Consider the following 25,842-nt stretch of genomic DNA (forward strand, 5'->3'; position numbering starts at 1 on the left):
GCACAGGCTCTTGCATTACAATAGGGAGCAGGGGCGGATAGAGACCAGGTTCGCTGGGAGAGGGAGACTCCTGAGCATACCCTCAGGAGCCCTAGTACCAGAGGCCTTCATATCTCTCAGTCCCTGGACTCTGCCAACCCCATGTCCCCTGGCGCACATGAGCACCGGGCCACAGGGATGGCAGATTACTATCCAACCAGAAGTATGGGGCTCATAGGCCAGTACCTCCCAGGAATGGAGGGGCGGGCATCCGGGTATGGGCACCCAAGCACAGTGCAATTTAGTGGGGAACCCCAGGAGAGTGGGCCCATTAAGGGCATCCTGAAAACTTCTGCCCAGTTAGGTCAGTGGGGGAGGGTACCCATCAAATCCTGGCAGCAAGGAGGAATCTGAAGACTCCTCTGAACGCCGCAGGACACAGGAGACCAGGTCCCCACATTCTGCCAGCCATTCCCAGGCTCGCAGAATCCGGGAAAACCTGGAAGATCAGACAGGAACCTCTGGGAGCAGTGCCTCTGAGTCAGAGGATGAATGGACCAGGGTTACCCGAACCAAAAAGGCCAATAAGGCAAAAAGGGCCTTGCTTAAGGACCCATTGAAGCAAATAAAGGCAATAAGGAGTGTTATCACGCCTTATCATAAGAACGCCAAGTATTCTGTTTGGGAGCACTTAGAGCTGTTTGAGCAAATGATGGAGACTTTTCATTTGAAGGACAGCCAAAGCTGTATTCAATATGTAAAGTGGACCTTCTCGCCAGGATACTCCAGTTTCTTTGCGGGGCTGGAGGATCAAAACCATTCAAGGTGGTCCACATACAGGGCGGCCATCTTGAAACATTTTTCTGTGCACAGAAATCCCCAAGAGGCTCGGAAGACAGCCTATAATTTGCAATGTGGGGAGGATCAGGCCCCACAAGAGTTTGTGCAAGAATTAAAGCATGCTTTTGCGCAGACCACCAGAAGGGTGCGCACAGACAGCAAAGAGTTTGTCAATACATTTTTCCATGCTCTCCCTAAATATATAATGACCCAGCTCGTGAGAGATTTTCATGAGAAAAGATCTTTAGACTGGGTCATTGAACAGGCTACCCGTATCTATGAGTTGCAGAAGCCTATCGAAAATAAAAATAACGCGCCGAAAAACCCCAAAACCAACAGCACCCCTGCTGCTGCCAAGGTGGCAGAGGTAAAGGTTGCCCCCGTTTTAGATTTGGAGATGGGGGGGCCTAAAAACCTGCCTGCACCAAATAATTCACAGCCCAGAAGGCCCTCGGGCCAGTCACAGACAGGGAGTCGAGGAGGTAGTCCCACAAATGGGGTCCCCCGCTCCCCTGACTATGTAAGTCCCCGCTACAAGGGAAACCGACCAATCCTGGGTTATGTGTGGACTCCTCCAGCCCAAGGGGGGGGATCCAGCCAAGCACCTAACCCAGGGAACTTCCCTCCCAACTTCCCACAGGAGGGCAGAAATTCTCCAAATCCTGGGCAGAACTTTTTCCCCAGGTATCCACCCAATTTCCAGCCCCAAAATCATCCATCCTTCTTTCCCCAATTCCCTGAGCCCAGACAACCTAATCCGGGAGAGGGGAGGCCAAGGGTGGAGGGGTACCAAAATCTTCCCAACCAGGGGTACTACCAGAGAAGGGATAGCTACCCTTCCCGGGATCAGCCCAGGGGAGAAAATAGAGCCCCGTATCAGCCTGAGCGGGTTTCCCAGTTAGAGCCCCAGGTCCAAAATATGGCACGGGATCTGGGTCACATACTGAGGGCTCAACAGAACCCTCAGATGAGCATGCCACCGCAGAATCCCCCAAACTCTGGACCTGGTGCTCCAGAACAATGACGGGGGCAGCACCCCGATAACACACCGGTTCCCAGGGAGGAGGCACAAGGGGAAGGGGGGTGTAAAGCCTTGGAGGAAGCTTCCTTCCCAACTTGTAAACAGCCCCTGGAAAACCAGGAACCGGAAACAAAATCTCCTACCCCTGAAAGTCTGGTAGGAGAAACAAAGGACCCAAACAGACCCACTTTGTGGAGGAGGTACAGGTCTTCCAATTTGAAGGAGAGGGATCCTCAGAAGATCCTGGGAAAAGGATCTTCTCCTTCAGAGATGGGGGAACTCCTCCCAAAGAAAAATGGGTCCCAAGGGATTCCAATCCAGACTGGGGAGATATGGAGACTGAGCTACCGCCGCCCATCATCTCATACCAGAACCCACAATACCGAAATCCCCTGGTTCAAACCCATCCTGGTGACTGCCTCCAAAAAGGGGGGGGCGGCCCAGAACCGGAACCAGGGGAACCCACAATGGCTCTGATCTCCAGTTGCCGACTTTTTCTTTCAGATTCCCAAGACTCTCCACAGAATTCTGCCCAAATCTCTTCTCTAGCAATGTCCAAAACCAGAAAGTTAGCCCACCAGTTGTCCAAAAATGTGCATTAACTGTGCCCCCTTGAGGAGAAGGAGGGAAGATACTTTGCCTCGGTACAAGTACAGGGGCAGGGTACAATTTTGACACTGGTGGACACTGGATCCCAAGCTACCCTTCTATCCAAAAGGGCCTTTGAGGAACTAAATGCAGGAAGGGGGGAGAATTACCGAATTCCTCTCCCCTCTCTTCCTGGACAACTGCAGAACTTTGACAGGAAGGAAATTCCCGTTGAGGGGACTGCAGACTTGGACATTAAAATTGGGTGACACAAGGTGGAACACCCGGTCATAGTAGTGACTCCAGAGGGCACCCCTTGTTTACTAGGGAATGACCTCCTGAGAAGGTTGTCACCCCTAATAGATTGCGTAAACAAGGCCCTCTGGACCCAGACTAGCCGACCAATAAAATTAAAACAGAGTGTCAACCATGTTAGTTTAAACGGCACCTGCCACATGGTTGAACAAAAATCTGACCAAGTAGAATTTCACTTCCAGAACAACCAAATTCCAGACGTGACAGTAATAGCAGTAGGACAACAGACTGGTGATGGGGGGTCCTCTCTATTTCTGAAAATCAACCTTCCTTCCAGTTTAAGGTGGTATTCCACACTGGAAGGAAACACCCTGAAATTCTTTACTAATCCACAATCAGAAACTCCCACTCCTATAGTCCAGAAAGATGTGAAATCAGCTCAGAGCCTGGCTGATATTCAGCAAATTGGAGAGCAGTTGTTCATCCCTGTCCAGTTAAATGATGGGAAGGACTCTGTTCTCGCTCGAGTGTGTGTGAACAACGGTAAGAGCTTCATCAGCGAAGCCATGTTCCGCCAACTCCCAAAAGATCCAGCCATTCCCACATTCAAACTGATAGACAAATGGGAAATGGACCTGGAAGCACCTAATTCCAAACATCTCCTGCCAAGCAGGTGTATGCTCAAAATCTCCATTGGCAACAAGAGCATAGTCCATAATTGTTTGGTCGTGCGAGACGTCACTGCCGCCTTTTACTTAGGCAGTGACATTCTCAATCGCTTTGCCATTAGTTTGGACCTAATAAACTTCAAAGCTTGGTCCCGATTAGCGGATAATACCATGGGCTTTGATGATCCAGAAAAAGCATTTAGGTCAGCTCAATTGCTACCTTATGCAGTTGAAATTCAGATCAAAGAGGAAGTCACCATCCCAGAAAGGACCCGACAATTCTCCCTGGAAGTGAAAGTTAAAAGAGGACAAAAATTGCAAAACCCTGATGCTTACATACATCTAAATGCTTCTCTCCAACAGCAAGGGTTGGGGTTAAACCCAACTCCATTAGTCAACATAGAACATGACACCATTCCAATAGAGGTGGATAACAGCGACTTAAAGAGTATTACTCTAGCCGCAGGCACCATTATTGGAATTGCAGTTGATGACCGACATTTCTCCATTGATCTAGGAAATGAACTGTTAGGACCAATCCCCAAGGACTGTTTTGACAGTGACAGTGATGACAAAACAACACCAGACAGGATCTTCACCCGGCATGGGGGGAACTTCCTGGTGTACACTTCTTGCCCTTACGGTAAGGAAGATGTGACTTGTGACTTCAGGAGGGATGAGGTGATTTTCCAGGTCCATGAGGGCTGCCTTTCCCACCTGAAGCCTCCAGTCCAAATCAGCACTCTGACCAGGGACTTCTCCACCCAGCTGGAGGAGGCCGCTGAGATAGCCAAACCAGAAGGCTTTCCAGGCTTCAGGCAGATGGTGGAAGAGAGGGTCAACCTAGCTGATGCCTGTGTGACTCTGGAACAGAAGCAAAAGTTGAAACAAGTTTTCTTGGATTTCCAAGATCTCTTTGCGGTAGACTCATATGACTGTGGTCGCACCGACATCCACACCACAACAATTCCCACGGACCCTGGAATGACTCCAGTGTTTGTGAAGCAATATCGCTTGCCTCTCGCATCCATGGAGTCCCTTACTGAAATAATTAAGAACCTAGAGTCCCGGGGAATAATCCGTCCAGTCCACAGCACTTTCAATAATCCGGTGCTGGGAATATTGAAGCCAAACGGCCAGTGGAGACTCTGCGCCGACCTTTGGGAGCTCACCAAATGGGTCCATACTTCCCGATGGCCTCTGCCCTACATTGACCAAGGGCTGGCCCAGATTCAGGGGTCACAGGTATTCACAGCAATAGACTTGACCAATGGATACTGGACCGTGCCTGTCAGTAGGGAGGACCAATACAAACTGGCTTTTACCTTTGGGGGCCAGCAGTACACATGGACCCGGACTCCCTTCGGATACCTCAACTCCGGCAATGAATTCAACATTTTCCTACATAAGGCCATGCCCGACCTGGTTGCGAGGGGTAACCTGGCTTATGTAGATGATGTCCTCATCAAAAGTTCATCTGTGAAGGAACACATAGCGGAGATCCGTTATGTTCTGACACAGTTGAGGGCCGCCGGAGCAAAACTTTCCTTTCAGAAAGCACAGTGGTGTAGAACCCGTGTTAATTTCTTGGGGCATGAGATTACTCCTCAGGGCCTCTGTCCCCAAGAAAAGAAAGTGGAAGCACTCCAGAAACTGAAAGACCCCACCACTCTGCGGGAACTAAGGAGCCTCCTTGGACTGACTAATTACAGCAGAAAGTTCATTGAAGGCTACGCAGAGATCACTAGACCCCTGATTCATCTCTTGAAGGGGGGGTCAAGTGGGAATGGGGTCCAAAACAATCTGAGGTGGTAAGACAACTCAAAAGAAGCCTCTCACAAGCGCCTTGCCTAGCTTACCCTGTCAGAAACAAGGAGTTCTTCCTGGAGACGGGGTTCTCTAATACGTGTTTGACGGCAGTATTATACCAAAAGCATGACAAGGTCAATAGCACCTTGGTCCTCCGCCTACCGTGTAATGAGGCCCAAAGTGTGTTTTTCGGGACCATATTTATGCTACAATTTCTATGTACCAAGCTACAGCTCTCTCCCCTTCTTAAAATAAGCCTGGCTGCTCTCTCTAAGCTACCAAATACTCTGGTGGTACAGCCTTATACTAAGAGTGGAGCATATGTACTGCCTCAGTTGTATGGTTTTACTAAGCCCTTTGTTGGACTTCAGAAAACTGTCCTAACACACAGTGGGCCTCATTACATGGACGGCGGTAACCATGGCGCTATTAGCGCCATGGTTGCTGCCGGTATTTTACCGAGTCCGCCTTGGTGAATGGGGGAATTACCGCCCCATTCCAAGGTTGGCGGGGCGGTAATTCCCCATTCACCAAGGCCCTTCCCCATTCCCATTTGAGCCCCCATAGGGCTCAATGGGAATGGGGAAGGAGCAAATAACGGTACCGCTATTAGCGGTACCGTTATTTGCCCTGAAGTCCCTCAGCGGGTCCCTTCCTTAACCTGTTGTCTAGCCACACGTTAAGGATGGGACCCGCTGAGGGACCTCGTAGTATGGCACTAAGGGATTACCGGCACCGGTGCCCTTACCGGTGCCGGTAATCCCTCAGCACCATCCGTGTAATGAGGCCCAGTAACTCGTTCACTGGCAAATCTATTGGATCATGCCCTATCAAAATAACCCATGATTACCATGCCTGTCTCTAGATCTTCATTACTGGTCTGTCCATGTTACCATACACATTCATATCACTCTGTTAAAGACAAGAGACAGCTAAAAGCCCTGACAATCATCATCATATTTTTCAGGGACCTCAATATCATTCGACACGGTCTGGTCTTGTTTTCACACCACCTCACAAACAAAACAGGCAATCTCTTTGGAAAAGCCATACCATCTTCTGCCCCTTCTCTGGCAAAAACCCACACCACCGCACAAAACATGGAAGAACAAAAACATTCTTCCCATGGTGTACACAAGATTTCAACACCAAAGAATGCCACATTAGGTATCTCAACATATCTGGTGTTCTAGCTGCATCACAAAGAACATGTCTGACCTTCAAAGCATGTATATTGCATGCAAATTCCCCATCAGCAATGCTACATCTTCTATTTTGTGTCTGCATCATCTCTGAGTTCATCAATCCTCTGTGAACCCGGAACACAGTTCCAAAAGAAACTCTCATCATGAGCCATCCCACATTACGTTGAAAAGCTAAACTACATCAAACAAAGTATTATTGAAAAAAAAACATGCTGCAATCCATAATTCACACTACCACCTCTTCCTCCAAATCACACAATGCAAAGTCAAGATTTTCCTCTCAACCATTATCATATTAGCTGCTGATCATCCATTCCGCAACTTCTCACACTACTCAGGCAAAGTTATGTGCTCCCTGAAAACTGGTACAATTTCAACCCTGTGGAAGACACCCTTACCAGTCCTTACCACTATTGACATGATCGCCCTTTCATCCACATCACCCTCCTTCGAAACGTTTTTAATAAAAAGGCATTGGAGGTTCAGTGCCAGATAGAAATCTGCAACCACACTCAGACCTAACACTCTGTTTTTCCTCTATGCTGCAAAATACCCAGGTCGTCAATGATACAATAAGACTCCTTGGATAAATTGTGCTTCTTGGAACTCCTGGTTTTCTCAGAGCACTCCTCCTTAACCTTATAAACCTCATAAATTACCCACATTCCCAATCGAACTCTCTCAACCTTTCCTTTCCTCCTGAATCTCCACATACAATCTATCTATTGATTGACTGAATCAAACTCCCTCTGACCATGCTATCATACACTTCAGTATCCTTGCCTCTCCATCTCTCATCCGTGCAAACTCTCCACCTCACCACAAGCAATAACAGCTGGGCCTCACCTTTGTGTGTGCTCCTCTTTGTATCTGCATTAAGGGCAAATCCAACATGATGACTGTTCGTAGATATTAGGGGAGGCGATTGGTAACCAGAAAGGGCATGTTTTGTAACTACAGCATTGCATTTTACACTGGAGTTAAGTTCAGAGCCAACATGATGAGTGTGTGTACATATAGGGATGTGTCACGTGTTTAGCCGGCAAATACTTTTTCTTACTTTGACACTTGATTTATAATGATGTTAAGGGCAAAGCCAACATTATCATGTGAGTGAGGCATGTGTAGCCAGCAAAGACATGTTTTCATACTATGGCATGGCAGTTTATACATGTGTTAAGGGCAAACTCAACGCGAGAGTGTTCTTACATGGGGGGTATGTGGGTAGTCAGCAAAGATATATTTTTTTGCCATGGCATATCATTTTATGCTGTCATAAAGGGCAACAACAACATGGGTGATCTTATGTATGAGGGTGTGCATTTGTGCAGCTATGCAAGACATGTTTTCTTACTGTGGCATTGCATTTTATAATGTTGTGGCGGGGAAGGACAACAGTGTGCTCTTACAAGTGCAGAGATGAAGGGGGCATTTGAGCAGCCAGCAAAGGCATGGTTTCTTACTGTCGAGTGGCATTTCTATCTGGCATAAATGTAAAATTCAACATGTTGAGTGCTATGTAAAGTTGATTTATACTGTGCACCGCTGCCATTTTCAATGACCTCCATGTGCTCAAGTGGCTCTGTAAGGTAAAGTGGGTTGGGTTGGTTAGTGGGGGAGAGAGGGATAGGATAGATGTTGTGCTCATCTGTTGATGTGTGCAGAACCAGGGCCAAATGGCATCTGTGAATTTGAGCATTCTGGGTGTGCTTTGCTTGTTTTGTCCGAAAGGGCAGCTTTCAGTGTTTGAGATGTTTAGTGTTTGGTGTTAATGGTTTTGTAGCTTGTTTAGAGAGTGATGTGTGGTTTGAGTGTTTTGCTGAGTTGTTTCACTAGCCCTATGGCCATGTGTGTTAGGTGAGGGGTGTGGGTGTGTAGATGAAAGAAAAGGGGGTGTTTAGTGGGTTTTGGGTGTTCTCTGGTTATTGTGTTCCTTTGTTATAGTTTATTTCTGTGGGTATTTATCCCATGTTCTCATTGTTCCAGGCTTACAGATTGTATAAGGTTGAGGTGGTTGTTGTATAGTTGGTCTGTGTTTATCCCAGTAAGTTAAATAACCAGGTTTTTTGTTGTGCCCTGAAAGTTAGGTTGTCTTCTGACATTCTTATTTAATTTGGGATTGAGTTTGGCTAAAAGATGGGAGAAGGTGGTTCCTCCAAATGTTCTTTTCTCGTAGAGTCGTGTTTCTATTTGGAAGTCGGTGCTAGATCTTATAACTCTTCTCAGTTGGTATTGGGTGATTTTTGCATGGAGGAATGTGTCTGTGAAGTGATTCATGGTCAATGCAGAGGACTTTGAAGTTGATGCTTTTTTTACTGGTAGTCAGTGTAGACTTCTCAGGGACGATTTGATGTGGCCTCTTCTATTGAGCCTCATGAGTAGTCTTGCTGCAGTATTTTGGAGACATTGCAGTTTGTTGGTGAGGCGCTCAGGCAGTGTAGGTAGATACTATTTGCATAGTCTATTCTTGATAATACCAAGTGAATGATCACAGGGTTCTGTGTGGGAAATTGAGCTAAGGGAAGATCCTTCTTCTTAACAGTAGGTGGTAGAAGCATTTTGTTGCTATTGTATTGACATGTGGTTCCAGAGTGAGACCATTTTACATGAGACTTCCTGAATTTGTTATCACTGTTGAAGTCTCTGGTTAGGTTCCCATGCTGTGTTAGATTGCCTTCTCATGGGGAGATCATTATTAAGGACTGTATAGGGAGGAGAAGGTGGTAAACAGGAAGGACCTGGGATGATGAGAAGAATTCCTAGTTCTAAATGTGAATTGTTTCCCCACTATGAATGTCTGTGACTGTGGACCAGGAAAACTAAAGTCTGATCTGGGCATTTGTATGTGCCTGGATTGTGTAATTCAGGAAATGTTGCTTCTTTTCTCTGTGCCCCAGTTTCAGTTTCTGCAAACATGTATGCAGAAAGAGAGGAATTCCTAATACTGAATGTGATTTGTTAGGACATGACAAATTCAGCAACTGCCTGAGTATCTTTTTTTCCTAATGTTCTCATGTAGATTTTTCACTACGTTAAGAATGTACGTTTCCAAACCAAAGCTGGGGAAGAAATATTCTTCAATCATAATGGTGAAGTCCCAGTTCGATATGACATTGTAAACTGGCAGCGAGGTCAGGACGGAGGTCTGAGGCAGGTGACTGTGGGCAGCTACGACTCCAATGCAGCGCAAGGGCTGGATATTAAAATTTCCAGTAGCCTCCTATGGCCTTCGGGGACAACTCAGGTATGAAATAATTAAGAAGATGATTTAAAATATCAATGATGTGCTTCCACCCGGGGAATGTATCAGGACTCTGAAGGAACATTACCTTTGTGTACCTCTTCCTTGTCACAGTTCTTCAACGTTCAGGTGTGACAGATGTGCACACTGCACTCACCTTTCCACTCTTCATCCCCATTATGACATTCCCTTAAGTCAGACTATCGTCCCCTGCTTCATGTATCCACCCATGTGTCTGGTACTCAGTGGTGATGGCACATGATGGGCTCTGTGCTCTACTAAGGCTACTGCAGTTCTTTGTTTATCCTTTTTGGGATCTGTAATCCTAGAGTAGATCTGGGACAATCTATTTCTTCCCAGCTGTGAGATGGGTTTTAAAGCTGGGTAAAGTTTCTTATTCAGGGCTTTCTCTACTGGAGCGGACCTCATGAAGACTGATTTTCGTGTCTCCCTTCTTCCAGCAACTACTTTTGCTTTTCTTGTTCTGTTCCACAAGACTTCTCTTAGTGAATTATCTTTAGATGTGTGAGCAAAGAGCGAGGTGGAAATATTTGGTTCCTTGGTGACATGTTCTAGAGGTTTGCATTGGTGGGGATGGATGTGTTGTTAGGCGTGGGGAGAAAGGTGTCTTCTTGTATTCATGAAATAAACAAGTCCTACTGAAGACAGGCAAGTTCAAGTTAATTTCGAGGCACGTGTAGACCCCAGTTTAGATCAGTGCAGTGTTCTGTTTCTTCACGTCAATCAGAGAGGCAGGTATTTCGGTGTCAAAGCTATATCCAACCAGGGTTAGTTCATTTTGGCAACTCTTAGACCATATATGTTATTATGTGGGTTGAAATCACAGAGAAAAAAGAAAATAATAATGGGACAAGGGGTCATCCTTGCTTGACCCCCCTATTGGTAGTGAGAGTGTGTGAATGCTGATAATTCCTATCACACCTAACCGCAGATGAAGTGTCTGAATGAAGTAACTTGATTAGGTGAAGGAGCTGGGTAGGGACCCCACTTCTTTTAAGCTTGTCCCACAATAATGTTCGGTTTATGGAGTCAATTGCCTTGGAAACATCTAGAAAGGCAGTAAACAGCTGGTACTTTATCCTTTTTGTATACTTCTCCACTATCTATGTAGACTAAAACACTGATTGATAGTGGAGAAGCTTTTACAGAATCCAGCCTGTGTCTCCAGAAGGTTAGAATTCTCAGAGACCCATTCTTCTAATTGAGCCGGTAAGCAGCTTGCAAAAATCTTACTGGAAGCGTCAAACAAAGCGATTGGGCGGATTGGGGATCAGTCATATCGTTTTGGGACTCCAAGTCTTTTTTAGTAGTGGATGGGGGTATACTAACAAAGGCAATTGAATTAAAAACCTGGAGGAGAATAGGCGTCCACCATTCACTCAGTTTGCCATCTATTTCTGGGATAAGTCCATGCGGGCCCACTGCCTTACCTTTTTTTTAAGCGTTTGAAATTTTGCCCTTATTTCTGCCAGAGAGAATATCAACTTTTTTCCACCCTCAATGTCATCAGTGGGGCTTAATGAACTAGATAATGCATCTGCGTCTGGGTCAAAAAATAATTCTTCAAGATGAGAGATCCAACGTTCTGAGGCAATAAGCCCTACATCTCCCTCATTAGTTTATGCAAACCTCTTAGCAACTAAGGAACTAACCTCGAACATTTTTGTCTGTTTCCCCTTACTGTTCTGTCAGAAAGATCCCACTGGGCGTCAGTAAATTGCTGCTTCTTGTATTTTAAAAGATTCTGTTCTGTCAGAAAGATCCCACTGGGCGTCAGTAAATTGCTGCTTCTTGTATTTTAAAAGATTCTTACTGTAAGAATCTTTTAAAATACAAGAAGCAGCAATTTACTGACGCCCAGTGGGATCTTTCTGACAGAACAGTAAGGGGTAACAGACAAAAATGTTCGAGGTTAGTTCCTTAGTGCATAAGGGCATAGTGCGGGTATTGAAGACTGCTGTGATACTTGGTGGAATACCCATTTAAACTGTCTACCCTCGCCACCATACCAAGGGTCGCCAGCTCTAGAGGACCCCCTGCACTTTCCAAAATCCGGTCAGAAATGAGGGTCAGTATGGTAAATTCGAGTCTGTAATAGTTCAAAGAGCTGGATCACCGCACACTGATGTTGGTATCCTAGAAGTTTCTCACGTAGTGTACTGATGGCACTCTCTTGAGAAATAGTTAGCATGTCTAAACTCTCAATTCTTCTCATTAGGCGTACCTGACTCAAATCCTCTCTGCGGCCAGCCTCGTGTCCAGATGTCATGACTGTCCGCCAATCAATCACCAATGGGTTATGATCACTCTGCACCCAATCATATATTTTCATGTCTTTTACTTTAATAAACAAAAACATTCCACCAGGCAATAATCAGTTATTGTCATCCTTAAGCCCGCCTTATAGGTTTGTTGTGGTGGCAAACCCACGCACATATTCTATTCCGTTCCACCAAAAAATATTTAGCCATAAATAAATCCATTAGCTGTCCCATAGCTGAGAGGACGCCGCTTATATATTTCTTTGGGATCCCACAGATTTCCTTACCCTTAGCTTCTTTGCAGTATTACCCTTTTCTGTCTGTACTTTTATCACTGTTAATTCTGGGCCCAAAGGTTTCTTTTTTTCTCCAGAAGTTGGTACGGCAAGCAAGACTGGATTTTCAGAGGCACAGCCAACTAATGATGAATTATAGGACTGCTTTACCATTTTCGCCAAGTCCCTCTGCCATCTCCCCAATTTAGATTTTTTCTGCTTTTACCATATTCATTTGAAAATCACAGAAACATTCATCTGGATACTGCAGATACTTTGAACAGGCAGGACTCTCCCCTCCCACCTTGCCTGAGCCATTAGCTTGGCTCATGCACCTTTAGGTATTCTACAACCTTTCATACAACTTTTGACTTTGTGGTGTGGTCGCCGTACTATAATAATGCCTCCTTTATTTCTTGTATTTAACCCACATGGGTTAGATGCACTTTGGTGTGCTGCTGAGCGCTCTTTGCAGCATTTTGTTGCGGACGTTTATTCTGCCCGTTGGCCCTGTTGCTATAGGCCATTATGAGATTGATGATGCAGTGACCAGTCAGTGCTCAGTGACCCACCTCCCGTTGCCACCTACAGGTTGGGCCAGCATAACTTGGCTAATCGTAGGTTCCTTCAGGCGAGAGCCAGCCCCCTTCTTAGGCCACTGCAACTCCCTGGCTGCCTCTGTCAGGCCATGCCGCAGTGCAGCTAAGGCGGTCCCGAGATCTACCAGATCTTCCTGCCAGCGCCCCTACTGCCCCGGTTTCTGCCCCAAGCACACCTTGCATCCTGGGAAGTTTGGTTACTGTCTCCTGCTTACTGATCCACGCTTTACCTCTGAGTCAGTTCCCGGCTCCATTATCTGCTCTAGCTCACTCTGTGCTCTCCACTGAGCTCGTGCACCTCTACTCAATGTAGCTCTGTAGCACTACGTACAACTATCTCCCCTGATCATACTGCTAGAACTGCTCTTACTCGACGTACCTGTTCTGCGTGATACCCCCAGTCACTTCCTACACCTACTTGCAGCTGCTGAGCCACCTGCCAACCATTGGTGTATCAGACTTTACTGCAGTTGCTGACATGAGCACTGCAAGTGCATTTTCCTCCCCACTGCTTGGGGTGTACTCATTGTGGTACTTTTGCTGGTTACGCAATATGTTCGCTAATTTCAATGTATGCGACCAGCTACTTGACTTGATTCCTCCCTTTGGGCCCCCCAGCCTTGGCTGCTTTGCTCTCGCTGAGGTAGTTAGCACCTTGTGCCTTTATCCGTCCCTGCTCCCACATATAACTCCATGTCTCCCTTCTCTAAAACGCCAAAAATGTCAATGCCCTATACCATCTTGTTTTTTTAAATTTATTTTTTTATCTGTGCATTCCCCATCGTTTGCTGCATTTCAGTGCTTTATTGGAAATACGAATTTAGGTGTGTTGCTAAATCTGAGCATTCCCTATTTTGTGCTGCATTTCAGCGCTTTATTGGAAATTCGAATTTAGGTGTGTTGCTAAATCTGAGCATTCCCTATTTTGTGCAGCATTTCAGCGCTTTATTGGAAATTCGAATTTAGGTGTGTTGCTAAATCTGAGCATTCCACATTTTGTGCTGCATTTCAGCGCTTTATTGGAAATTCGAATTTAGGTGTGTTGCTAAATCTGAGCATTCCACATTTTGTGCTGCATTTTAGTGCTTTATTGGAAAATCGAATAAAGGTGTGCTTTAAAAAAAACTGTGCATTGACTGTCTTTCAATGCAAACTTCCTTCTCTTTGCCTGCCTAGCTGCTAGGCCACATGATACGTTTCCGTGCATTGTGTGCACCCCTGTTTGTTGTCTCTCTCGCTCTCTCTCTCTCTCCTGCGTTACTCTCATGGCACTCTTTTCCCCCGTATCTATTCCAACTGCTACTCTTTTGCCTGTCCTAACCCTCTCACGAAGTCTGGAAGAAAAAAGTTGAAAAAAGCTCTCCTGGACTCTAACCCAGGCCTACCTATTGCTGACACCCACGTCAATGCTACTTCCAGAGTGACTATTACTGACATTCCCTTTTCTGTCAACCCCCTGACCTATGGACCCCCCACCTGGTCTCCACTCTCTCTCTTTTCTCCTCCTCACCCAATAATGGTGGCAGCAGGTGGGAAGTACTCCTGGCATCTAGGTGTATAATTAATGTGTACCACAATGGCACTATCATGGCTTTTCTCTGTCTCGTTCAGCGCCTAACCTCTCTCATAAATGGCATCCCTTCTCCAGCCACTCTTCCTTCTTCCTCTCACCTCTCCACCACCACTGACGGGAGTACCACGCCCATGTACCTCCCTCGTAAAACCTTCAAAGGTGGTAACCAGCTTCACTTAGCTACCCTGAATGCTTGCTTTGCTGTCAAACATTCTTCTGATATCTGTCTCCTTCTCATAGACTTTGATCTAGACGTCCTCACTTTAACCGAGACGTGGTTCAATGGCAGCTCTGTCACTGCTTTTGACATTCTCCTTCCTGGGGGCTACAAACGCCTCTCCAAACTCAGACCCAACAGGCCTGGAGAGACCCTGATCTCCCCTGAGTGGGTCCCTGCTTCCATCATACATACTCAACCCTCTCCTCTTTTGAACGCCTTGTCTGTAGGATTGCGGTCTCGCTGACTCTCTCTATAACCCTTGTCACCATCTACAGGCCCCATGGCCCTATCTCTCTCTTCCTCTCTGAATGGTACAACCTTGCCTCCTACCTCTCAACCTCTTCTTCCAAACTCCTCCTCCTTGGTGTCTTTAATATCCACCTCGACTCCCTTGACTCATCCACCCCTCAGTTCTGTGTCCACTGCAACTTCCTCTCTCTCACTATTCTTCATTCTGGCATGACCCACTCAGCTGGACACACTCTGGATGCTCTAATTTCTGGCAACATCTCTATCTCTGATCTGGTCACCACCCTCCTCTCCTGGTCTGATCACTCTCTCCTCTCCTCCCGCCTGGGACCCATTAGCCCTCTATCCAAACCCCCTCAGCACTGCCAGCTTCCTTTGCCATCATTCTACCAATGAAGCCAGTGGCAGTCGCTGCTTTTGCTTTCACGTTCATCACCCCTCTGACCCCCACCTCTGACTCTCTCTCTGATTATGTCCCTGCACCTCTCCATTTCCAACACCCTTGACATCCTTGCACCTGTCATGGTGATCCGCCAAAAACCTGCCTCCATGAACAACGGCTGGTATAACTTTGATCTAGCATATTTGAAACGCAAGTGCAGATTTGCTGAACGGAAGTGGCAGACCTTGGGTTTACCCTCTGACAAACTGGCCTGCCATCTGCTCTAAAGGCAATATTGTTTCTCTATAAGCTCCAAGAAGCGGGCCCACATCCAAGCCTGCATCTCTGGAGCCCCTAATAACACGGTCAAGCTTTTAAAAATATCCAAGGAACTCCCCAATCCAGTTGCCATCTCCACCTCTCTCCTTCCTTCCCAAGCACTCTTCCCCACCTTGTCCTCCCATTTAACATCAGAAACCTCGGGCATCCTGTCCTCGCTCTCCTCCACCCCATCTTTAATCCTGCGCCTGCTCCACTGCCTCCCTTGGCTCTCTGCCTTCTACCCCCCCCCACTCTCTGCCCTCCTGCCTATAGCACCAGACGAGATCTCTAAAATTGTCTGCTCTATGAAGGTCTCTTGCAAACAGGTACTCCCCTGCTCTTCTAGAACCATAAAGGACAACATCTACTCTCTTGCCCTGGCTCTCATTGACTTATGCAACCACTCCTTCACCCCTGGCTGTTTCCCTCTATCCCTCAAGCAGTCCCTTGTGCACACTCTCTTAAAAAAAAAGCTGTCCACTGACCCCCCCTGTCCGGCTAACTATCACCCTATTTCACTACCCCCATCCTGGGTAAACTCTTGGAGAAGCTGGCCCTTCCCCAACTGACTCACCACACTGGACTTGTTGGCTGCCTCCATAACCATCAATCAGTATTTAGGGCATCCGGAGGCACAGAAACTGCTCTTCTGAACACCTGCTGTTATCATTCTCCTTGCCCATTCCTCTGCCTTCGACATAGTCAACCATTCTATGCTCATAAAATGACTCTGTGATATCCTCCGCATCACTGACCAGCCACTGAATTGGCAGACCTCTTTTCTCACTAATCACCCTTGCCAGCTGCAACTGGACGCTTTCTCCTCCACCACCACACTTTCTACCTATGGTGTCACCCATTACTCAATCCTATCGCCATGGCTCTCTAGTATCTATCTCACCGCTCTGGCTTACCTGATCTCTGCCTTCTCTCCTCATTTCCAGTGCTATGCTGATAACACATCGCTTTCCTCTCCCATCCCTGATTGTATGTCCGCCATTCAGCTATGGTGTGCAGCCAATTATCTCTGCACCCTCCTTTCCTCCTACCCTCTGGCCGCCATCTCTAGGCCCTCCATCCCCACCATACTGTGAAACCAAAAACCATGGGGTCATCTTTGACTCAGCTCTCTCCTTCACCCCTCACATCAGGGACCTTACCAAGAAGGCCAACTTCCAGCTCAACCTCTGCAATGTCTCGAGAGCTATGGACCCCACTAGGCTGGACTACTACAATGGCATCTTTCTCATTCTCTGTCTTTCGTCCCTAGACCTCCTCCAGCTAGTTCAGAATAGAGCTGCAAGACTTATCCTTGGCCTCAAGCCCAGCGACCGTATCTCTCCAGCCCTAGAACCTTTCCAGTCGTTGCCGGTGGCTGCAAGGATCAAATTAAGACACTCTGCATCATCCACAAGGATTTCTGGGGCCTGAGATCATGCTATCTCCAACTCTCCCTCCCTAAATACTCCCCTGCTAGAGCCCTCCACTCCTATAACTCTAATACTTTGACTGTAAAACGCTTTTCCAGTCAGAAAGTGGGGGGGGGGCAGGTCTCTCTCCTCGACTGGTTCCTGTTAGGGAGAATTTTCATTTAAGTGCTAAAATCCTCCCACCTTCGAGACTCCCAGCTCTTCTGCTGGACTTAGAACTTTCTAACTTTAACCCTGAAGTGAGTGAGACATTTTTCTAACTCTCTCAAGTGTTTTTACCTGATTTGGATTTTGTGTTTTCACGGTTTTTGGAGTCTGACAAACTCCATAGGCATCTGGGTTTTGTATGGTGACACACAGCACCTTCAGTGCAGTATCACAGAGAAATCCCTTTAGATTATTCATGATGTTTAAACACCTTTTCTTGTGTGAACTTCAGTTCCCAACAATAGTAAAGTGAAATTGACTTTACTTACCTTTTAGCTTTGTAGGTCCAGCACACACCATCTTATGTGGAGTGCTGGGGGGTTACCTAGTAGCCCCTTATCCTATATTCTCATGTAACAATGTTATGTTACCCTCACTACTTTAAGTGGCTGGTGTCAGTGGTTTTCTTTTTCGTACCATTGTGGTTTTCTACCACAGCATGAACCCTTAGATGCAGTACAGCACCCATGGGTGACCATCTTGTCAATATGGCCCCTGTCTTCTTCTTTTGCCATTTTCGGTTTGTGAGGTCTGTCCTGGGTTTTACTCTGTGTGTTGAGACAGTTTTGAGTCCTTTGTTTGTCTTGCCTTTTACAGGTTTCCGCCCTGAAGCCTGCCCCTGGCTCCAGTGTGTCTAGAAGGACAGGATGTGAGGGAGGGTCCCGAAACTCCGCTGTCCCTTGTCTATAGGAAGGCCTGAATGCAACTAGTCCTGATTGGCTGATTGGCTGTCCTGCTGTGTGATTGACAGCTTAGGCTGTGCATGCATGGACGAAACCTGCTTAAAAGGTGAGGGTTTTTAGGCTACAGACAGAGCCGACTACTGGGAGAAACACCCAACGAAGAAACCGTGAACAAAGTTTGCTGCATACACTGGGACCTTTGAATTGCCGGTGAAGCCGTGCTGCTGATCTCCTTTTTCACCTGGACAGCGAAGCTCCTCCGGAACGACTTCTCCCCTTAGGTTAGTCCAGTGGTCTTCAAACATTTTTGTCCTGGGCCCCCCTGAGCAAAATTTGGACAGGCTGGGCCCGCCAAAAATGCCAAATGGACGGTATGTATTGCACACCGTCACTGCACCCTACTCCCAGTATAGTCCCTGGGCTCCCCCACCTGCTCCCATCACAGTCACTGGGCTCCCTCATCCCACTCCTACCCAGTCCCTGGGTTCTCCCCACCCCATCACACACCCTTTGTTCTCCCCACCCTGCTCCCACCACTATCCCATGGTTCCCGCCCATTCTGCTCCCAGCACAGTCCCTGGGCTCCCCCATCCCGTTCCCAATACAGTCCGAGGGCCAGTGGCGGCTGGTGAATTTTTTAAGTGGAGCGGCATACCTATTTCCCCCAAAAATGCCATAGCAACTAAGCGCAGTGAGAGAGCCCGAACCAATCAAGGAGGATTTGGGGGGTTTTCCCCCGTTAATTTATTTTTAAGTAATGGGTTAAAATGTTGCATTGTAGAGCATACTTTAAAAAAAAAGGGTAAATAGCTAAACAGTTTGCAATTGGTGCTGGAGGATCCAAGGGGCAGGCATGACATTTTTTACTGGACATCTATGATAGATGTCCTGTAAAAAGATAGCACCCCTGTCTCCTGGGCCCCACTGGGCCTAACACAATCAACATGGTCATACAGCAATCACTCTATCATTCACACGAGCATCCATTACCATACACTCACTCATAACACAAGCATACACGCATCCATACACATGTGGTTGCTTAAATGCCCTGCTCCAGGCAGCTCTGTCCGTGTGTGCGAGGAGGCGCAGGAGCTGCCCCTCACACATACAGACATGCAGTGGCCCAGCCTGCATTTCCAATGAGCTATGCAATTCTGGCGAAGCAAAACGCCCCAGCCTTGCATGGCCCAGTGAGCATGTGCGGCTGGGGAACTGAACTGAACTAGTGTTTCCCTTTGACAGTTCAGCAAGCCCAGGAGCACTTCCTCAGCTGTAAAAAAAAGCTGAGGGAGTACTCATTGTTTCACTGGGCTGTCTTCTTAGCTCCTCCATAATGGGTGAAGGGGCCACTGGGTGGGCACCCCCTCGCCATTATGGATGAGCCGCCAGGCTCGGACTGGCCTATAGGGCAATAGGACAATGCCTGTCCCAAAAAAGCAAAATGCTAGTGTCGGCCAGTCAAAATGGCTCACCTTTTTGGCCAATGTGGGCCAGTTTGTAACTAAAGGAATGAATATCCATTTACAAATGCAGGCCACTTTTTCATTGGTGCCTGAGACAGTTTCATGCTTCAGCCCGACCATGTGAGCCGCCCCTGCCCATTTCTTCCAATCTAAAAAAAAATATATATATATATATATATATTACACGGCACGCAGTAGCGGCCTTGTAGTTATGGTTAAGTTGCTAAACTCAAAGGAAGAGCACTTTTTTGTCGGCTTATAACTTTGCTCGCCCTGGCTGAATCCTGACCGAACTTTGTAAAAAAAGTATATGGGCAGCTCTGAATTTTTTCCCCAATTTGGGCAAGGTTTTGTTTTTGGAGGGGAAAAGTTATAGGAGGGGGTCCCAAATGTAATTTTTTTCCCATAGACTGAATGGGGAAAAACTTTGTGCACGGCTACAGGTCGAACGGCTGGACGGATTTTTTTACAAAATTTGCGTTAAGAGTGGGGGATTGGGCCAGAAAGCATGCTTTTGTGTGTTCGGTGGAAATCAGACAAGTAAATTCTTTGCAAAACACTGAAATTTACGTCCCAAAAAAATTGTGATAATTGGGTCCGCTCCGCTGACCCATTTCCATGTTCGCTCCGCAGACAGAAGTGTCATTGGATCGCGGTATGGTGTGGTGTCGGAGAAGTTTGGACGCGGCCTGTGGTTGGCTGGAGGGAAGCGTGCTGTGCGTGAACATTTTTGGGGAAAGCCGCCATGGTGTATCAGAGGACAGTGCAGCGGTTGGTCTGGAAAATGTACCGTACGCATTGTGTTGGTGCCAATAAGGGAGGAAATGGCTGGGGGAGTGATAAGTGGTTTATATGTGACATATGTAGGCTAGTATTTTCTGTGGTGATTGGAGGCAGCTGTCGTAACAGTCCCTTAGCTTCTGCCGCAACCTGTTTGCAGCGAACTCTTTTCGTGGTGAGTGGTGACAAGTCATTTGTAGATGGGGAGTGAATTAGACATAACATAGGTTGGGTGGGAGCGTGGGTGGTGGTGCGCTGTGGATGGAATGCAGTAGTTGGGCATGCATGGGTGAATGAAGGTGCGGTGGGACTGTGGAAGGATTACACTATTGGGTGCATGGCCGAAGCCCATAGCCAGTAGGCTGTAGGGCATGCACTGAGGAGCGTAGGGCTGCAACATACACACCGCAGGAAGGCATGTTTGAATCTGCATCCGGTACAGGGTGGTGCTTGCATAGTGCAGTGTGTGCAGATTGGATGCAGTAGCGTTAGTGCTGCAATCTGAATGTGGGTAGGTTGGCAGTGACACAGTACTTTGTGAATGGGAGTGGGTACGCCTATAGTATGTGAATGAAAGTGTATAGGGGTGCAGGAGAGAGGGTTTTCTTTCCACATTGTGTTAACTGTTGCAATTTGTTGCTGCATAGCTGCATGGTGTTGCGCAGGTTGGGTAGGACTGCAGGTGGCAGTGGTGTGTATGTCGATGGTCTTAGTTGGTGAAATGGTGAATTGCATGGTTGCATTACATTGCTGTAGGTGTGTTCAAGGCCTATGCTGTGTGCAGAATTGTTGAAGTAGGCTGAATGTTGTGAAAATGTTGTGGTTAATGACACAATACTTTGTGAATGGCTGTGCGTAGAGGTGGTGGAGGATGTGGTATGTTTGTGCATTCTGGTAAGTGTGACCTGTGTTCGTGATTGCGTGTTTTATGGTGCGGGGGAGTTGGGTGAAGTGCTGCTACCTACGTGTGGCACGTTAGTGCAATCTGGTTGCTGCCCACATGGCCATTATGTTAACTGTTGCCATTTGTTGCTGCGTAGCGCCATAGCGGTGTACAGGTTGGGTAGGAGTGTTGGTGGCAATGGTGTCTATGTGGATTGTTGCAGTTGCTGATATGGAGACATGCATGGTGGCATTATGTTGCCGTGAGTGTTTTCAAGGCCTAGACTATTGGACGAACTCGGTAATGGTGATGTCGCCGCAGTAGAAGAACCGAGGGCTCTAACCCACAAAACGGCATTACTGCACGCGTTAGATTTGGCACGCATATGACCTATTGGACGAACTCGCTATTGGCGATGCCACCGCAGTAGAAGGACAGAGGGCTTGAACCCACAAAACGGCAGGACAGCACGCGTTACATTTGGTACGCATAATAGCAGCATCACGGGAACGCTTATTCTGAACCTCTCTATCCAAGCCAGGAATGGCTACCATCGGCACCTTCGGTCCTCGAGACGCCTACGAAATATTGACACAGATTATGTGATTTAAAAAGAACATTCCGATGAAGTTCAACCAGATACATCCCTAGACATCCTATACTCACTAAGAAGAATACGACACCTGGGCCTCAGCTGTCGTTTCTCTGTGTCCTGACGAAAGCCTTATCTGGTCCTATATTCATCTAATGGACATCAGTCACCTGTTATATCCCTGAAGACTGTATTCTTTTAAGGCTGGAAACAGAATCATCCTGTCGACACACCCCCCACACGGGTTTATGTTTACATACTGTCCCGACTGGGGTTTATACAGAAGTATTACCATTCTATGTCTATATGATGAAGTCACTCTTGTCAGTACTAACATCACCTTTGAAAATACAATAGGTTTGATGTATAACTTGAATTAAGCCAACAGATCTATGTGATTGTTTGCACATGACTTTTGCCTTATAGGATTGTGATTTCTCTTTGTTTTGTTCTATGTTTTTTAACATTTTGGACCTATTAAGCTCCAATTTTTTAACATGTATTAGAAAAATAAAACCAAATAATTGTTCTATTGCAATACTAGCTTGGTGCATATCTTGTGATATTTGTTTGACACAAGACTGTGATTCACTTTTGCCCCATTTCAGTTCATATTAATCAGCCTAGCAGTGTGACACCATTAGGTAGCTTGTTTTGGGAATCTCCCCCTTTTTCTAGACTATTGGATGCATGGCCGAAGGCCGTAGGCCGTAGGCCATGCATTCAAGAGCCTAGGCCTTGAGGACACGCTCAGCAGTAATGCATCTTTTCAATGTGCATGAGTTAGAGGGTGGTTACATGTAAGGAATGGGTGTGGAGCACATTTAAGCCATTATAGGCCAATGTTGCAAACAGATTGTGGGTAGGTTGGCAGTGGCACAATACTTTGTGAATGGTAGTGGGTACGCCCATAGTATGTGATTGAAAGTGCACAGGGATGCAGGAGAGAGAGTCTTGTTTGTACATTATGGTAACTGTTGCAAATTGTTACTGCATAGCTCCATGGAGGTGCCCTGTGGTTGGAGATGCTGCAGTGAAAAGTCACGCTGTGTGGCACTGGGTGCAATGCTTCTATACTGTCAGTTTGGTACAGGGTATGGGTGAAGGGCAGTTTATATGTGCTTGGATAGTATGCTGTGTGAACAATGCTTGCAGTATAGGCAATGTTGTAAACATGTTGTGTTTACATTGCCAGTGAAACAATTCTATCTGAGTGGGAGTGGGTAAGACAATAGTATGTGAATGAAAGGGCGTAGGGGTGCCGGAGACAGTGTAATGTTTATACATTATGGTAACAGTTGTATATAATGATGTGAATGTCCATTGCTGTGTCCAGGTTGGTTAGGAGTGCTGGTGCCAGTGGTGCATAGTGGTAGTTGGTGATATGCTGACATGTATTGTTGAATTACGGTGGGGGGAATGTATGCAAGGAGCAAACCCACTGGAGCAAAGCAGGTTTGGTAGTGTATGAGGCACAGGGTGGTGGTCTTTGGAGAATGCGTGTGGAGCACATTGTTGACGTGCTACAGCAGCACGAGTGAGTTGCAAAGCATGTATTGTGCATTCTATGGTTGTGGTGATAGTTGGAATATGCTACAGTATTTGGTGCGCGGCAGGAGATGGTGCAGTTAGAATTTGGGTAGTGTGGCCACAGGGTGCAGTGCGTACATAATGTGAGTATGGAAGTGGGTATGGTTGAAGGGCAGCTTATATGTGGTTGGTTACTCTGCTGTGTGCAGATTTATTGAAGTAGGCCCAATGTTGTGAAGGTGGTGTGCATAGGTTGGCAGTGACACAATAGTGTGTGAATGGTAGTGTGTAGGGGTGGTGCAGGCTGCAATATGTTTGTGGCTTCTTCTAAGTGTGACACATTTTCGTGAATGGGTGTTTTATGGTTTGGGGGAGATGGGTAGAACTGCCGCTACGTATGTAACATTTGTGCATAATGTTAGGTGCCCACATGGTCGCTTGCTTGCATGTGTAGTGGTGTGGTGGGGGTGGAAAGGGTTGCAATGTTGTGTGCATAGCTAAAGTTGTGCTGGGGGCGTGTTAGGATGTTTGCGGATGCTGCAATAGTGCCTTCTTTAGCCGAAATTTCTGGTGGAGGGTCTTTGCAATCAAACAGAACGTGTACTCAGAGTGTTTAACGGTAAATAAGGAGTGGTGTATAGAAATGACAGTGTGCAATGCAGAGGTTTTGTATGTGATTGGTGCATGCGTGTTTTGAAATGTAACAGCACCCAATTGGGGGAGTGCTGCAAAAAGTGACCGTGCAAAGGGAAGAAGTACTGTCAGAGGTTTACAGGGCCGTGTCCCTCACTGTAGATGGGAAAGCACACGTGCACATCCTCCCATTATGAGCAGGGTGGAAATGGAAATGGAATTGTGGAAATAGGCAATTAGGAGTTTAGGGTGTGGTTCATAGGAAGGGGCGGTACCATTTCGTCACAATACTGTGTCGTGAGGGTGGTCGACATGGAGAGACATACAGTGCTTATCGTCGGTGATACCTATGTGCTCCATCTGCAGAGGTGTTGCGTGCAAAGAGGCATTGCTGGTAATTTCGGGTTCGAAGGAGTGGACGCTTTCTGGGCCTGTCAGGGTGACTGCAGTTTTGGCGGGAAGGTTCGCCTTTGCAGATATGTGGCGTCCATCATGAATGAGGACTGTGTTGTGGTGCACTATGGAAGTGTACATTTGGGTTACATGTCGTGTGGATGAGTAATCCGTCTACTGATGAGTAATCCGTCTACTGATGAGGTTGCTGACCCCAGTGATGTGTATTTTTCCTACTACCAAGGTGGTTTTCTCATGCATAACACCAAGAGCAGTGTGGGTCCATGACGGTGTAATTTTTCCCCAGCCAGCATTCGGAAAGGTGTGTTATAAACAGAATTATGCGTCAGTTTATGCAGACTGCTGGCATGTTCTCCACCTACTATGAGATCATGAGGTCGCAAAATATGCATTGGTTCCGTAGAAATGGCATTTATTTTTAGCGCCATTGGCAATGCCGTTTTCTTTCACACTGTGCAAGTAGCATTGACCAGAATCTTGTATAAATGTGAGGACAGGCAAACAGAACAAAATTGCTCGCACACACATAAAAAAAACCCTGTATACATATATGCTGGAAGACTGAATCCCCTGCCCAGTTTCATATTGTTTACCACCGACCCTCCACCCCTACCTTCACTATCATGAAAAGGTAGTGGATTACGCAGTACTTTCAGGATGGCACGTACCACATCCTGGGTGGCTATGGTGATGTATGCGGATGGAGAAATTGTGCATACTTTCATTGAACTTTGTAGTGGGCGTGCTTTGGAATGGCACGACATTTTGTGCTGTAAATGTGTAACTGTACATTTGAAGTGTTGTAAAGCAGTGACAGTGTACGGTTATGACGGTTTTTATGCGATTGGTGGATGTGTGTGTGCCTATTTACCAGTAACCTAATGAAGTAGAGCTGCAGAGAAGATAGTGCAAATGGAAGAAGGACTGTTCCAGTTTTACAGGGGTGCGGCCCACGCCCTACTTTGGGAGGCGCACATGCCAAAATCTGCACTTTACACCACCTTGCCCAATTGCCATGGCAGTGTGGCGATTAGCCAATCAGGTAGTGTGGGTGTGGTTAACAGGAAGGGGAAATGAAACGGTTGCACACTATACTCTGCATACTGAGGGTAGCTGACATGGAGAAACGTATTGTGTTGACTGTAGGTGATCCCTTTGTAATAGATCTGCACAACTATGCCCTGCAAAGAAACTTTGACGGCAATTTTGGTTTATAAGGAGTGGACGCATTGTGGAACGCTGTGTATGAGTGCCATTTCATCGATATGCATGAACTTTGCAAAGACCTCACCATGTTTCCAGTAGTAGATGTTATCGTAATTTATTACGGCAGGATGTATATGGGTTACCTGCCTTGCTTACATTTGTTTCCGTAGACTGAGGAGGTTGCTGGATGTTGTGAGGACACTTTTTCCCACCGCCAAGGTGCTTTTCTCATCTATAATACCGTGAAGAGTATGGCCTACTGCTCATAGATGTTGTTCCGAGCCAGACGAAGGAAGGTGTCTCATCAACAGAAGCATGTATTCTTTTTTGTCCGCTCTTGGAATACTCTTCTGCAACAATGACCTTATTACTTGTGGAAATGCAGAGTTTTTGCAAGAAAATTGCATTTTGTTGTCATCCATTGGCAATGTAGTTTTGTTTGCTCGTCTACAGGATGCGGTGAAGAGCTTACTGAACTAATGTGCGCAGAAGAAAACACAAAAGCTACTAA

The 25,842-nt window shown here is 46.7% G+C and overlaps 1 protein-coding gene across 1 annotated transcript in view; it reads left to right on the forward strand.

Moving 5' to 3' along the window:
* LOC138468366 (extracellular calcium-sensing receptor-like) overlaps positions 1-25,842 on the forward strand; it is a 78,087-nt gene that overhangs the window by 21,683 nt on the left and 30,562 nt on the right. The window contains exon 4 of the mRNA XM_069608934.1: positions 9,385-9,609. Within this exon, the coding sequence (XP_069465035.1) occupies positions 9,385-9,609 (225 nt within the window). The remainder of the gene's footprint in view (positions 1-9,384; positions 9,610-25,842) is intronic.

This window comes from Ambystoma mexicanum, chromosome 1p (assembly GCF_040938575.1).
Source record: "Ambystoma mexicanum isolate Mex_15411 chromosome 1p, UKY_AmexF1_1, whole genome shotgun sequence".
Classification (NCBI taxonomy): Eukaryota; Metazoa; Chordata; class Amphibia; order Caudata; family Ambystomatidae; genus Ambystoma; species Ambystoma mexicanum.